Here is a 16,852-nt window from a genome sequence, read left to right on the forward strand (position 1 = left end):
AATTAAAACTTGCACAGCACTTTTGGGATTACAAAATGCTTTCTTAACAGTATCTCCTTTGCTCTGAGTGAAGCACTCTAAGGGCTGGTTGATTTAGTTTAAGCAGTGTTTCTCAAAGGATCAGCATTACCTACGTCAGCCGGGGCGTGTATTTAAAATGCAGGTGCCTGAGCCTACGCCAGACCCAAGGAAGAGACGCTCTGGAGGTGGTGCCCTGGGAGTGTGCATCTTTCATATCCACCCAGGCGATTCCAAAGCACACTGAAGTTCAAGTACATAGCAAACTTAAGGCTCAACAGTGTGACATCATGTATTTGGGATTTCAAGAATGAAATCCTGAATTTGAAAAAAGGCTCCAACATTTACTTAGCTGTATAATCTTTAGTCTCTCCAGATCTTAAGGTAACTCTTTTGTACAACGGAGACACCTCCAACACCCCATAGCCACACCTGCCTCACAGAGTTATCTGTGGTGAAGATAAGTCCTACATATAAAATTGCGCTGGACATTGACAGTGATATAAAAATGTTACTAATTATAACCACCACTCCACAGCATCAACTAAACTAATTAGCCTTATAGAACTTTCCAGGTGAAAAAATAAGAAGCAGACACAGAATATGGTCACTAAGAATACAGACAGTTCAAGAGTTGTCACTGCAAAAAACCTTCATTTTCGAATTTTTAGTTTTTATAAATATATATACTTTTAATATATATACGTATTTTTTTGCTGAGGAAGATAGGCACTGAGCTAACATCTGTGCCCGTCTTCCTTTATTTTGCATGTGGGATGCCAGCACAGCATGACTTGATGAGCAGGTATGTAGGTCTGTGCCCAGGATCTGAACCCGCAAACCCCAGGCTGCGGAAGTGGAGCATGCAAACTTAACCACTATGCCACTAGGCCAGCCCCTCCATTCTATATTTGAAAAGAAAACCTAAGGGAAGTGCCGGCAGCTCCCGCCTCACTGCTGCTTCTCCTCCCCTCTCCCTCACAGACTGCTGCGTGGAGCCCTCAACTCCATCGCTCACTCACTGCCACTGCCCTCTTCTGCCCCAACTCTAGAGAAAAAGACATTGACCTCCCTTTACACTCTAAAAAAGAAAAGTAAACTCTTGGGTTTTTAAATTAATGTTTTAAGCATAGTCCCTTCAAGGTAAAGAAATAACACTAAAACCTTCTGAATCTCAATTCTCTCTTACTTGTTAAAAAAGATTTCCTGTCATTTGCCGGCTTCAGAGTCTAACCAATCCAAAAGAAAAGGGCTTGGGAGAAGTCAGGCTGCCTGGACCCAGTGGGCGTTCGTTCAGCAGGGGACCAAGTAGGAAAGATTCACACCACCATAAATACTGGTAAAACCAATGAAGTTTGCATTGCAAAAACCTCAGGAGTAAAAAATTCTAAAAAGTAGACTTGGTTGAAATGGATGAAATAGCGTAACATTGTAAGAATTTTTAATTGCTTTACTATGTCCCTTAATCTTTCCGATGTGCATTTAGATTATTTAGGTTATCGCTGCTTACAGAATAGTTCTCATAACCTTAATAAAATCATTTGATGGTTCCACTCAGCTGAAATGACGCAGCCTAGATTTCACTTTATGACGTACCAGGTGCGACTAAGTATTCAAGAGGAATACAATCTGTTTTGCTCACAAAATATGCGGGGAATATAACAGTGAATTGGAAATCACTTCATTCTATTCTGTGAACTACAATGCACTGCAGTGAAACGCAAAGATGGCCTGTGGCCTCAAAAAGTCACTACATAAATATTTCTGTGTTCATATAATTTTTGTGCGTAAACCCCAAATAATCAAGTAATGAGCAAATCATCTTGTATGTTAGGGAAATTATATCACCAATTAAATCTCTGTAGTCAAGATGTTATAATGTGTTGAGATTTTCATTTAAAAATATTCCTTCATTCTTAGCTAAATCAAATAGTCTATGCTGAGAAAAGACCTCAAATAATGACTGTTTTTTCACTATACAAAATATACAAAAATAATAGAGATCTGTATTTCTGAACACAGAAATGTAATTACACTATATTAAGGGAAGAGAGTTAGTTGTAAAACAGTTTGTATGGTATTATTTTGTAAAAAGATAACTACTATATAAACCTATGACTATCTTTAAGTGTAAAGAAAAAACCTCTACAAGAACATATACCAAAATGTTAACAGCAGTTTGTTCCAAAATAGTGAGATAATATGACTTCTTTTTCTTTAAATGTTCCTGTATTTGATGAATTTTATTTATAATTAGCATGTATTACTTTCATTAAAAAATAAACGATAAGCATCTCTGCTTTAAGAGAGGCAAAACATGAAAGCCAAAATCTTCAGCAAAGAAACAAAACTGCTACTCTCACTTATGTAAACAGACACACACACCACTTCATTATAAAAATCCTGTAACCAACATTTGAAAGCAAGATTACCAGTGAGCAAAACAAGATCTTTGCATTTCTACATGGAACATTTATGTTCACATCCTTTGCGCTATTCACATTTGGAAGCATTTTCTTACATAAACTTTTCCTATACACATGCACATGTACATATACACACCTGAGAGCATTGAGAAGACCTTCTACACTATTAGGAGGTTGGTCCTTAAGAACTTTGATACAACCTTTCATCTGAGGAAAAAAGGAAACAGAAAAGGTGAAACATCTTTCTTTTCATCTAACATTCACTTTCAAAACAGTAATACTTAAACTAGCACCATAATTACAGAACTCATAAGAAATTACACATTAGAAATGTCAAAATAATTATTCTTAGAACAGGAAGAAAAAAAAATCTACCCAAGTGTTGTTATTTTCAGTTTGTCAGCCAAACAAAACTTCCTGAGAACCCAATCAGTCAAACTGAAGCACCACCCACACTCATGAGAAACTAAGGGTCAGCGAAGGGAAGACTTCCTGGAAAAGGTGTTGAGTAACGTTGGAAAGGACAGAATGGACACGCTGGCAAGGAAAAGAGGCAGACAAACGCCATAACAACAATAATGACGTACATCACACACAGAGGACAGAATTCTGCAGGGCTGAGACGACTCGCACAGGGGAGCGTACAGGGGCCTGGAAAGCCAGGAGCACTCATGTGGAACTGATGGGGACGGCAGCAGGGGCTTGTCACAGGCTATTAAACAAGGGAACAACTCAACGAAGATGGTACGTAAGGAAGATGAGCCTGGTTATTGTGAAAAACCACAGCATAGCAGAGATACCACAGGCTTTGGAAGCCATGGAGATGTGAGTTCAAAATCCCGCTCTATCATTCACTAGCAACTATACTACTTCATTTCCCTAAGCTTTAATTTCTCTATTAGTACGAGGGAGATAACACCTACATCCTACGAGTATTTTCAGAGTTAAATGGGAGAACAAATGCAAAATTCCTGGGACCCAGTAATCACTCAATAAATACTAACTCATTTCTCTTTACATAGGATGGCTATGAATGAAGGCAGGAAGACCAGCTAGCAATCAGCAATCTACCTATGAAATGCTAAGAGCCTGAACTAGCTGTGAAAGGGAAACTGGACACAATTCTCACCAAACACTGGTGATAATTCTGATGAACCAGATGTGACAAGGTGAGGAGAGAAATGACAAAACAGAGAAACCCAGGCTATAGCCACAATTTATGATGATTGAGGGGAGGAGGGAAAATATGTAGTTTTCAACTTTCTTCACTGGAGCACCTCTACTGACTTTTAATATACACTTTTGTTTGAAATGGGCTTTAGCCAAAGTAATGAAAGGATACAATAAAAAAAAATTTCGTATGCCTGATTATCTATTTACGTTGCCAAATATGCAGGACCACTTATGAGTATGAGGTTTCCCTACATGGAGATACTCTGAAAAACAATACAGTTATCCTTCAATCATTTTACATCTGTACACAGGCTGTAAGTAATACTGCAAGAGAGTAGAGGAGACCAAAATCCACCACTATCACAAACTATAAACCTGAGTTCTGCAACAGAGTGCAGTCTGCCAGCTCTTTAAATAAAAGTCTATGATTTCCATGTATGGAAATTATTGGGAATTATATAAAACAATACAACTTACATCAATTTTTGAAGTTTTGGCAAATGCTCCCACTGGATGTACATGGTCATAGAGTATTATGACACCCACCATTACCCTCAAGCAGAATGACACTGTCTCTTCATTTGTAAATCTGCTTCTGTATTCCCTGGAGGGTAGAAAAGATATGGATGGATGAAGCACATCACAAACTAATGAGCTGATTCAACTCTCAGCTGATGCTCAAAGACGTATCCTGTTGATCTCTAAAAGAGAGAACATTGTGCACCACCTCCTTCTCTGCATGAGATTCCCAGAGAAATGAGGTGGGTGGAACAGCTATCATTTACATATTCTGGTCTCTATACACACCTTAGTATGCTACCCATTCTGCCTGCAGGGGTCAGACAATTTTAGAGAAATTAAAAGTAGCCCCAAAGTACAAGTTGGGGATGGGCGCTTTGTAAAGGCTATTATGATTACTATGATGAAAAAAGTTACTAGCTTAACAGAGCAAGTATTTTTGCAATTTAGGGGCGATCTTGATCTAAACACATTATTGTATTACTGAGTTTTAATTTGCTAAAATTTAATCATATTCTTCTCTCATTTGGGAAAAAGAAAATAGAACTTTTGTCTATACAGAAGGCAGCATGGCATGGCAGAAAGTCCAGAACAAAAACAGAGACATCCAGGCACATGTGTGGGGTCATCCACTGTGCATTAGTCCCTCCATTTCCCAGGAGGTTGCTCCCCTAATTGGAATGATGATGATGCTGAGTAGTTGCCCTCTTACTTCATAAGGTTTTCCAGTAAGATGATGTATATTATAGTGCTTTGGAAAATAAAAAGCTCCACAAAAACAAAAGTTATCTAGTAAAACCATATATTATCCAGGAATCCAGGAGAGATTTTTTTCTGCCTGCTGTCAGGAAAATCCAGCCAGAAAACTTTGTGGTGCACACCATAAATGGTTTGAGGGAGAGGAGAAACCCAGAAGAGAATTTAGGTTAGTGTTTAAGAAAAAAATTGAAGACTGAGAACTAATACTGAGAGAAAAGGACAAGGAGAATAACTCTAACTCTCTAGCAAACAGGCAAGGTTCTCTAGTGAAAAGGGAGAGAGAATGGTTATGAGAAGCATAACCAAAACTCATCCCCCACACCCAAAAAAGCTCCACAAAATCCCCATTCCAAAGAGTTTAAGTTAGTCTGACTGGTCTGAGGCACCTGAAAACCAGCTGTACTTCATACCTAACCACAAGCTACATTAGGCTGTCAAATTATTTTAATTTTGTTCATATGTTAACATTGGATACGTGGGATATACTTGATTTCCACCTTCCAAATATGACATATTCATATCTGGACAAACATTTCAACATGAAAGTTAAAGGGAAAAAGATCAGCTGATACTCACGGTGTTTCAAGCATGACTCTGCATACACTAGCCATGGTGCTTAGACAATCTGTGGTATTTTCTATCGGTAAATTTTTATTCTGTAAAGTGTATGGAAAACAAAAAAAGTAAAAGTGACCAACAGTTATTACTTATGCAGAATTTAAACTCAGCATAACACGAAAAATTAGCAACTTTAAAATCTGGTTCCTCCGGTCAATTTTGTAAAATGTGCACTGGATTCCGGGGACTGTTCTGAGCTCTAGGGAAACAGCTAGGATCAAGACAGCCAAGATCCCATTCTCCCAAGAGGCGCTTACATTCTAGCTGGACGGAAACAACTGCAACATGCAGACTGGGCCTCACAGGCCATGAGGTATATGGATTTTATCCTAAGGGTATTGGGATGTCACTGCAAACATCTTAGGCAGAGGATGAAGGGAATGTGGTTTATGTTTTAAGATTATTTGGCTGCTCTTTAGAGAAGAGATTACAGGGCAAGAGTGGAAGAGATAAGAACAGTCAGACATTAACACAGTACTCCAGGTGAGAGGATGGTAGACTGATCTGGAGAGGTAGCAAGACAGGGGTTAAGTTTTCAGATTCAGGGTGTATTCTGGAGGGAGAGCCACTAAGACTGTCTGATGGAGTGGATATAGGGGATGAGATAAAGAAAAGAATTTAGAATTATAACCCTTATTTGCTTGTACAGTGTTACTGTTAGTTGAGAAAGGAAAGACTGGAGAAAGGGCAGAGTTGGTGGGGGAAAAAAATCAAGACTTCAATTTGGTCATGATACCGTTGAGGTGTCAACAATACAACCAAAGAGACTGCAAACAGGCAGGTAGATGTGCACATGTGGGTGTCAGGGAAGGGGACACGACTCAGTGTATACACTGGGAGTCTATCAGCTTAGGGATGGGACTTAAAAGTCATGAGACTTGCTGAGGTCATCATGTATGCAGACAGGCAGGAGAGTAACAAGGCAAAGCACAACGTCCTAGACAAGGCTTACCTCGGAGACAAATTTTGTCGTGGCATCACTTAAGGTTTTCAGCATTGGGGTTGCCTCAGCGTAAAACAAAGACATTCGATTTGCCAATTCATTATTTACTTCATTTTCTCCTTCTGCCTGTGTGGAAAATATGAGTACTTGGCATCAGTTCATAAAGTATTAAATATAGTAACATTTATAAAAGAACCTAGGCAGAGTGCCTGTCTCATTAACGCTTGTTAAGTTAATCTAATAAATACTCTTATATTTTAGACCCTCAAGTACACATAATACTTAAATATTCTTTGAGAACACAAATACTAAAAATGACATTAAGCAATTTTTTAAAAGATTAACCTTTAAAATATTTTAAATGATATTAAGCAATTAAATAAAACCTTGATGGGCTGCCTAACGTATAAAAGGGATTGTTCTAAATTCCATGGAAGATAGGAAGATGACTGACATTGCACCCTGCCTCCACTGGGAACACACAAGAATCCACACAGCAACCACAATAACATGCTAAGAGATAATGATGGAAAAGGCGGGTGACAGAAACATTAAGTTAGATAGACTGGAAGAAACTAAAATGGACGCACAGAAGAGTCAGGCTTTGGCAAGTGAAGATGGGCAGGTAAACAACGTATTCCAACCAGTCAAGGGGAGGAGCATGTCCTCCAATGACTTAGCAGAATGTAATTCCGTGTAATTCAATGTATTCAGTGTAATAAGGGGCAGCAACTAGTGAAAGATAAGGTTGGGAAGGAAGATTGGGGTGAGACTATAGCTTAAGTTCGTATCTAAGTACGGGGAGCCACTTAGAGTGTCAGAAGAAAGGAATAAGAAATGAAGTCATTTTTTTGGGGGGGGGGGTAAGATTAGCCCTGAGCTAACTGCTGCCAGTCCTCCTCTTTTTGCTGAGGAAGACTAGCCCTGAGCTAACATCCGTGCCCATCTTCCTCTATTTTATATGTGGGACGCCTACCACACCATGGCTTGCCAAGTGGTGCCACGTCCGCACCTGGGATCCGAACCGGCGAACCCCGGGCCTCCGAAGCACAACGTGCGCACTTAACCACTGCACCACCAGCCGGCCCTTCAATTTTCTAAAGAAACTTAACTGACGACAGTGGGCAGACTGTACCAAAAAGGAAAAGACTCTAGGTCAGAAAATGAGTTCTACTGCTACAGAATGATTGCCAACAGGAGAGTGAGAATTAGGCTCTCAACTGAGATAGAAGTATTAAGAGATGAAGAGGGGGACAGGGAAGAGATCTGAGAGAGATTTCACTTGACAGTGACTGGATTTACTTATAATTACTGAAGGTTAAACACAGTACAAAGATGACTTTAATGTCTTTGGCCTTGAGTGATGGCAGGATGGCTGTCATAGAGGACTGGTGTTTTGCTTTTACTTATTTTATATGGTGGGTATAAAAAAGACAGACGATAAGGTCAGCCTCACAGCAGGACTTGGTCTATGCAAAACCAAACTGATGCAAACAACAGATGCTTCATGGAAGAGAAATCTTTCCTCCAACCCAGAGCCTATCTTAGAGAAACCACTTCAGAAAATATTTTTTCAATGAAAAAAAAAATGAACAGTATCCTTTGGTACTTTTTTCCAACCTCTTATGCCACCTACCACTCCTTGCATATTTACATAGTATTTCTTTATTAAACTATCTACTTGAGGCTAGGGCTGATCCTAGAAATTTCTCTATTTTTCACACCTATTAGTATGATATAGGTCCTCAAAATACCTAGAGAAAAAGATAACACTTTCTCCTTATTTAAGGTTTTATTCGTGGCATGTGACTCCTTAGAGGTAGAAACGGGTATTAAATAGCTTAAGATGAGAAGTCAAGAGACTAACAAGCCTAAGGAAATGAGAAGAGATGCTATGCTAGACAAGGAACGGGCACAGAATCCATTTTCTCAAAGAACCAGATTGGGCACAGAAGTGCTCAAAGTCCATGACCTTGCTCTCCCCCCTTGCCAATGTTAGTACTTCTATCCCAGGTCAGTTTCTCTCTAGAATTCTTCCATTCTAAGAACATGGGGACAAAAAACTCATAAGTACTAACTCACAAAATTTTTGTGCAGTTAAAATGGGAATATAAAGAGAAATTTTATAACTATCAATGTTATACAGACAAAAAGCAATTTCATTGAAGTAGTCATGGGAATTTAACGGACTAAGTAGAAAAACAGGTAAACACCATATGGTTTACTACATTTTGCTCTTTCTTCCCACAGCTGTGGTTGCCCATAATTACTAACTTTATTACTAGCTTTAACTTTATCTGAATGAATGAGCAAATGAACAAATAAAAGAATAGACAATAAATAAAGAGCTGGGTTATTATTACCACCCAGTAATTCAAAGCATTAACTTACTGGAACATTATTAATCCTCATACGACTCAACGTTCTTCTATAATAGCTGAAATCATTCTGTATGGCAGGATTTGTCATCTACAGAAGACATTTGTGAAAGAAAAAGGTATTATGTATAAATGATAGTGTAAAAATTAAGTGAAAAATCTACTAAACACAGTTTTAACCAGTTAAGTAACATTCCCTAATTTGTAATACCATTTTAAGAACTAAAACTGGTATCCTCTAAGATGGCTCTTCACACTTAAATTATTTAACACTTTATTCAGTCCTTACTGAACATATAAAATTGTGCAGACTATTTTTTTTTGTCACAGTCAGTATACTTTCCTTCTTTCAATAATTTCAGGTAATAATACTAAAAGATTGTTTACCAAAAAACGTTATTCCCAAATAAGAACAAAAAGGAATACGTAGGCACTAGTTTTGAATTATTACAATAAAAGCATGTATATATGGTCAACAGAGCAACTGAACAGACTAAAATTTTATATACAAGCCACTTGTACATTAATAAGAGAATGGTGGTCTATGATAGAATCATGAAATGTTGGACTTATGAATTCAGCTCTTCCATTTTCTAGACAAGGAACTTGAGGCCCTGAAAAGTTAAAGGACCTGCCTTATGATTGGATCCTGTGATGGAGCCTGAAGTGGAACTCAGGGCTCCTGATAGGAAAGCCAGTGCTTATTTCTTTACACTCACTCTTTCTAACAATAGGACGTTTACACATAGATAGATAGGAAAAGAGAAAGGGAGAGAGAGAGAAAGAGAAAGGGAAACAACGAGAATGAGAGAGAGGGAAAGAGAGAAGAGAGGGAAAGAGAAAAAAAATACCCTAACATTTTTATATAAAAGAATATTGGGAAAAAATTAGAGATGAGCAGGAAAGAAAAAAATATTAGAAAAAGTCAGTATTATTTCAGAGAAGATTTTTGAAACAAAGTCAAATGAAGACCGAATATTCAGTCATTTGCTATTTGCTGTGCATATATCAAGAGATCTGCACAATGTTTACATCCAGTTTTCCATTTTTAAGGATCAGTAGATATCATTTAAACACATTTTAACAAGGTCTCCAGGCATTTCCTCCCAGTGTGCACTGAAAGACTCATGATTTTCCTAACAATCAGGGCCAGAAGAAAATCTCACCTTGAGTTCATCAAACCGGAGTGTAAAATGAAGAATTTCTGCAAACTGTTTAGCAAGAGCCTGCTCTCGCTCTAGATGCTGGGTAGGGGAGTATGGGGTACTCGTCAAAGCTCCCAGAAGACCTCTTAATGCTGCTTCTAAAGAACAAAAGATAAAATTGTTAAGTTGTTTGTATCTCTCTGATATTTGTTTATTAAAAAGTGAGCAATTTATAAATGTAATTTTGCTTCCCATAAAAGTAAGATCTCTTTAAAAGCCACACTAGCTAAATATAATCACTACAACTGAATACCATTTAACAGAATAAAAGCCTTAAGGGGACTAATTCAACTTTATAATTCTGTAAACCCAAATTCAAAATAATGCAGAAAGTGAATTTGAATTAAACACCAGGATCAAAGGGCAAATTTTATATTACTTTCACCATTCTACACAGTGTTGATTTTTATGAAATGGTACTTGTTACCTATAGCTGAGTAACTTCAAAATGGCTTTGGGTCCACAATCAAATCTGTACATGGCTATGAACAAATTACCAACTTGTCATACTTTGAATATGCTATTTATTTATAAACACAAACTGCTTTCTTTCAGCTACTAAAGGACACAAAATACTTGGTTTAATAATTAGCTTCCTGAGTGTCTTAGAGCTTGGTATTTCAGGACCTTAATATAAACATTCTAATGCATTACATAAATAAAATGGTCCCACTGAAACAAGTGTTATTTTTGGAATGCCAGACTAATAAATATTGTGTTTAAAAATGAAAATACTAATTTTTCACTTCAAAAAAATTACAGAAATCAAAACTAATTCTGATACATATTACAGAATCAGAAAAAAATGCTAGATTCTATTCAGAGAAAACAAGCTTACAGAGTTAGACAACAATCTGACAATAATGAACAAATGTCAAATTAACAAACAAATATTAATGATCATAAATTTATGTGAGATCATCAACTCAACTTAAAGAAAACCAGCTCTACTATTTATGAAGACCTAATTATGAATAACACCATACTATGCGCTTAACCTAGTCTCTCATTTAACTTTCACCATCAACTATTATGTGGCGTTACAGATGGGTACACTGAGTTTCAAAGAGGTTAGACCCCAAAGATATAGCTAGTAAATGCCAGGTGTTTCTGACTCCACAGCTCTATTTTTTCCACCATAATAAACTGTGTCTCTCATATAAAGCAATATTCTACCTAGCCTTCTGCAACCTTAAAAAATAATAATTTATGGATTATCACCAATAGTAGGCGCTTCTCATGCGTCTATCATGCGCCAGGTACTGAGCCAGGCACTTCAGAGACATTATCTGTAATCCACATGGTAACTCCAAATGATAGCTATTATCTTTTCTTAATACAAAGTCAGAAAATATATTGACTGTCTACTACAGGCCAGGCATAGGGGAAAAAACAGAGATGAAGACAGACAAGCCCTATGCCCTCATGGAGCCTAATTACAGAGAGAGAAGAAAGACAAATTATTACAGTTGTCATATGTGTTAAGAAGGAGAAGTACACGGTACAATAGAAAGGTATAAAAATGAGGCCTTACCTAGTTGAAGGTTCAGGAAAAGACCTCCCTGAATAAGTGACATCTGGGCTGAGAGTGGAGTGCACTAAGGATGAGCAAGAGTTTGCAAAAAGACAGGGCGGGGAGCCAGAGCCTGAACTGAGCAGAGCAGGACATAGCAGAGGAACTGCAAGAAGACCAATACAAGTGGGAGAGAGAGGGCCAAAAGGAGAGGAGCCTAATAACATGCAGATAACTTGTGTGCTATATGAAACACCCTAGCCTTGTCATCCTAACGTCCCTGCAAAAACTATTTAAGCATGGTATTGATATCATCAAATTAGCATTTAAAAACTCCACTTCATCTGCAATGTGGAGAATGGATTAAGGAGTATGGATGGCTTATAGAGGTGCAAGACAGCATGTGAAGAAGATCAATTAAGAGAAGAAACATTTTTTGGCTATTTTGAAAAATGATTCACTTCTCTCAATATTCATTCCACGTGTCAGTGTTAATGTAAGTGGAAAGCAAAGTTTGAGAAATATGGCAACCTCAAAAACCATTTTTAAAAAGCCCAAAACATCAGCACTGTTACAGGCTGTTAAAGAAAAAAAGAAATGAGCATTTCCAAGGTTTTATCAAGCCTCAAGGTTAATTCCACCATTCACAGTGTTCCACCACTTTGGGGAATGGGAGACCCCCTCCAAGGGGTAGAGTCAGGTCTCTTGGCTGAGTTGGGATGGCCAATGACCATAGTTGGAGAACGTCTGTCCATGAATGGCTGAAGCCCTCAACAGTAGACCTATAATAGGGAAACTCCAGATGCGAACACTGTTTATCTGCCTTTGAAGCAGCTAGATCAGCCTCTTACCTTGGAGGCCTCTGCTGATACAAGACAGTCCTACCAGCCTACAATGCCCTGAGTCAAGAGAGGAATCAAAGACTGAGGATCCCAGAAGGTGGCCCAGGTCTCTGGCTGAGTTGGAAAGAAAGGGAGGTCAAAGAAGAGATGGCATAGAGACTGCTCTCTCTGATGAAGCTCCTAAAACAAAATCACGTGGTTATGATTCGCAGAAAAGGTAAATGACAAGGAGGAAATTAATGGACTGCTAAGCCCTAATTTCTGGAAGAAATGAGCTGGTAGAGCAGTGCAGACACCAAAGTTATATAAGAAGGTTGCAAAGAAAAGAACTGGGAGAAATAATAAAGACAGATTAGGCCAAAAGGTAGAACAAGAAGGGAAAACAACTGGATGACTGGGAAGAGAAGGCCTTTGCAGAAAGTTGCCCTTTAAGAGACAAGAGCCATTTAATCTCCACTGCCATCCATTTACTATCAAAGACCAGTCCTTGACTCCTCAGAAGAAAATCCAAAGGATGTGAACTGTAGGGGATTGAAAACACCAAGAGACATGACCACAATTATTGTGGGCACTTTGGGACCTTGTGAGTAGATTTTGATAAAGTTAGCCCAGTGAAAAGGAGTCAACATGTTGGAGAGACTCACTCATTATGACTCCTAGAGGCAGTCCCTACAGCCAAGTCCCTAGAACAGGAGGAAGACTGAGGAAACACAAAGCAGTTTGTCACACAACCCTCCCTCAGGCAGCCACCTCAACTGGGAAGGCCTCAGACTGAAACAAGCAAGTATCTGATGTTTCCCAGGCCCGCAAGTTTCAACCCTGTCGGCAAAGCTCAGAATCTTCCAAATTAGTCAAGTGATCCCTTCCCGATGCCTCTATAAATATGCAAATTGGCAAGGGATCAGAGTCCCTCTTCTAGATTGCACCCCATGGTACATCTGTAGTGCTCAGGCCAAGCAACAATCTCCTTGGGATTGCAAGATCATGAAGGACCATGCACATCATCATAGCTGTGTGGTTCTCTGTGTGCTATCTATGGTGCTTAACCTCATCTCAGGCTCAGCAGAGAGGTAGGAAGAGAAGAGACAAGAGAGGTTTAGTGGTATATAAAGCAGAGGGCTCAACAGACTGGAGGTGATAGGATACTCGAGCTCAGAGAATTTAAGTGATGTGACTAAGACCACACAGCTAATAAGCAGCATACCCAGAATTCAAACATAGGGCACTATGCATCCAAAGCCTAAAATCCATAATTATTGCTTCTCCTACATACCCAACCCATATTTGCTAGATCATATGTGTATAATCATTAATCCATCACGCATTCACTCACTCATTCATTAAACAAACACTGAGTTTCTATCATATGCAAGCAAGGATATGCATCATGTCAGCAAGGAAACTGGAAACATTATTAACCAGGTTATTGGCCAAGAGATCTTAAATTTGTACTTTGCTCCTAACTTTACAGAAGCCCCTAGACTACAAAAATGAAATATATTACACAAGGCTCCCACATGACAGCATAACAATTGATAGCTTTTTGCTATCAACTGCCCTATTACTATATGCCTCTGCTGATATGGAATACAACACCATGATGGAACACACACCACTAGCCTGTTTTAACTCCAATAGTTAAAATATAAGAAAACATGTAAAGCCTGATTGGTTTGGCCTATTAATTATTCTTTTTTTACTGGCAAATGCTAAGAGACCAAGATAAGCTTGAATAGGACCCGAGCATCAGCCAAAGCAATTTAACTTCAAATGCAGCTAGGAATTAGCAACAAAAGAAAAACTCTAAATAAGTAGGAGTCAAGAGAACCAAGATTAAAAGACGTAGGCTCTCTGAGGTTACAAGGCTACAGACCACGGAGAAATTTGATTGAAAGGCAAATAGTATGAAAGAACTGATTGGCATGCTTGGGAAAATAACTTACAATTCTTATTTCTAGTAAGAAAGACAGTTTACACAAACACTTCTATCTCCACTATTATTTGTGTTTTTTTTTTTTTTTTTTTAGTAATTTATCTCTTTCTCCTACACAGATATAATCCTGTTGAAGGCAGGGATCATTCTTATAATTCAGTTGTGTTTTGTTTTGTTTTTTTTTTAAAGATTGGCACCTGGGCTAACGACTGTTGCCAATCTTTCTTTTTTGTTTTTCCCCCTGCTTTATCTCCCCAAACCCCCCCGTACACAGTTGTATATCTTAGTTGCAGGTCCTTCTAGTTGTGGGATGTGGGACGACGCCTCAACGTGGCCGGACGAGCGGTGCCATGTCCGCGCCCAGGATCCGAACCCTGGGCCGCCGCAGCGGAGCGCACGAACTTAACCACTCAGCCACGGAGCCGGCCACTATTTGTCTTTACATTTAACAGTTTGTACTGCATCTAAGAAAATAGAGCCATTCTCTTACTTTTTTCTAAAACATAGGCATTTTTTTTAAAATAGAATTTTAATTTTAAAACAGTCACACAAATGGCCAAGTAGCTAATATAAAGGTATAAGAAGGGCAAGATGCAAAAAACTAACAAGTGATAGGGACCTCCTGCCAACTAGAAAGCACATGTCCTAACTAATAAGCACAGAGATGGTTTGCCACTGAGCTCTGGCAAAATGAGACGCAGATCAACTGATCAATTGTTGCGTAAGCTACTGATTTTCCCAAAGCAACTGCAGACTTCGAAAAAACAAGAGAATATAAAACTCGAATAATTACCAATTTTTAAACCTGGCAACTAATTAGGAATTTCTGCTTTTTCCCTTTCCTGGGAAAAATGATTCAGAGATGAGAATTGTGCCTTCAATACAATAAGTAAGCAAAGTTGGAATTCCCTTGCTTGGAGAGGGAAGAAGGCAGAGCAGGTAAGATTGAGCTGCTTCTATAATTTGAAAGACATAAATTGGAAGAGTTTTACCTGGTGAAGTTGTGGGCTTAGTGGAAGAGCGGCATACATGTATGTCAGAAATATGAGACATTTAATTTTAAGTTATTGACACATGGTTTTGTATAGTTTTGATTGGTGAATCATATAAACATGTTACACATTCTAACTGAATACATACGATTTGATAAGAAAAACAGACTATAAGATAGAAGTCAACTGGGCCAAACAAATCAAATCTTAGGTCTAAACTCAGCTTATGAGCCCCAGTTGACTTAGACTTCTATCTTATAGTCTGTTTTTCTTATCAAATCGTATGTATTCAGTTAGAATGTGTAACATGTTTATATGATTCACCAATCAAAACTATACAAAACCATGTGTCAATAACTTAAAATTAAATGTCTCATATTTCTGACATACATGTATGCCGCTCTTCCACTAAGCCCACAACTTCACCAGGTAAAACTCTTCCAATTTATGTCTTTCAAATTATAGAAGCAGCTCAATCTTACCTGCTCTGCCTTCTTCCTTCTCCAAGCAAGGGAATTCCAACTTTGCTTACTTATTGTATTGAAGGCACAATTCTCATCTCTGAATCATTTTTCCCAGGAAAGGGAAAAAGCAAACGGTTTTGAATTCTTTGGGCTTCAGTAACTCCGTAGACAGCTCTAGGTATGTCATTAGCTTCCTATTTCTCATCATGTACAGTTTTAGATACATGAACTGATGATAATCAGCAACGATTTTAAGATCACAAAATTCTAAATAACCCAGGAACCTGAGGATTAGTTCCCACATATGGGAAAGGATCTGCTGTAGAGCTGGAGAGAAATTCTACCAAGTGGTTTCTCATAACAGGACCCTTTAGGCTGCAAAGAAATCAGAGATTTCCTTGTGGAAGTTATAATTTGTCAACGAACATGGTCTAAGTGAATTAAAGACCTGGGTTCATAAGGATGGTAAGACGATTATGCTAAAACCTTATAGTCTAACAAACTGGCCTTACCTATGTAACATAAATTTAGCAATGTGAACACAAAATACTCTAAATAAGTTCTGGTGTCAATAAATGTCTTTTTCACTAGAGAAGTAATTACAAAACTTTCAACTTACCTAACCTCTGAGAAAATTCATAAAATTTCTTTAATTTGCCTACTAGTGGAACAACTGCACCCCATGCCTTCTCTTGCAACTTCTCATCTGCTGGATGCTGGATTGCCTTCAAAATCCAAAGAATAAAAATAGTTAGATTTTAAAAAATCACAACGTTATTTTTACATTAAAATACAGGTTTCGGCAAATGGAGGAAACCCTGGTAATAATCTATAAAGTAAGGAATAATGGACCCAGGGATGCTCAGCTTCGCAACTCCATGGCTACTTTATTTTATTTTGTTTTTGAGAAAGATTAGCCCTGCGCTAACTACTGCCAATCCTCCTCTTTTTGCTGAGGAAGAGTGGCCCTGAGCTAACATCCGTGCCCATCTTCCTCTACTTTATCTGTAGGACGCCTACCACAGCATGGTTTTTGCCAAGCGCTGCCATGTCCACACCTGGGATCCGA

The 16,852-nt window shown here is 38.4% G+C and overlaps 1 protein-coding gene across 23 annotated transcripts in view; it reads right to left on the reverse strand.

The window, feature by feature from the left end:
• CYRIB (CYFIP related Rac1 interactor B) overlaps window positions 1-16,852 on the reverse strand; it is a 154,607-nt gene that overhangs the window by 3,319 nt on the left and 134,436 nt on the right. For all 23 annotated transcript variants that reach the window (XM_070221802.1, XM_070221806.1, XM_070221813.1 and 20 more), the window contains 7 exons: window positions 16,403-16,508; window positions 10,001-10,137; window positions 8,848-8,925; window positions 6,466-6,582; window positions 5,472-5,551; window positions 4,095-4,221; window positions 2,581-2,651 (listed from right to left, as the gene is read on the reverse strand). In XM_070221802.1, coding sequence (XP_070077903.1) covers window positions 2,581-2,651; window positions 4,095-4,221; window positions 5,472-5,551; window positions 6,466-6,582; window positions 8,848-8,925; window positions 10,001-10,137; window positions 16,403-16,508 — 716 coding nt within the window. The remainder of the gene's footprint in view (window positions 1-2,580; window positions 2,652-4,094; window positions 4,222-5,471; window positions 5,552-6,465; window positions 6,583-8,847; window positions 8,926-10,000; window positions 10,138-16,402; window positions 16,509-16,852) is intronic.

This window comes from Equus caballus, chromosome 9 (genome assembly GCF_041296265.1).
Source record: "Equus caballus isolate H_3958 breed thoroughbred chromosome 9, TB-T2T, whole genome shotgun sequence".
NCBI classification, from domain to species: domain Eukaryota; kingdom Metazoa; phylum Chordata; class Mammalia; order Perissodactyla; family Equidae; genus Equus; species Equus caballus.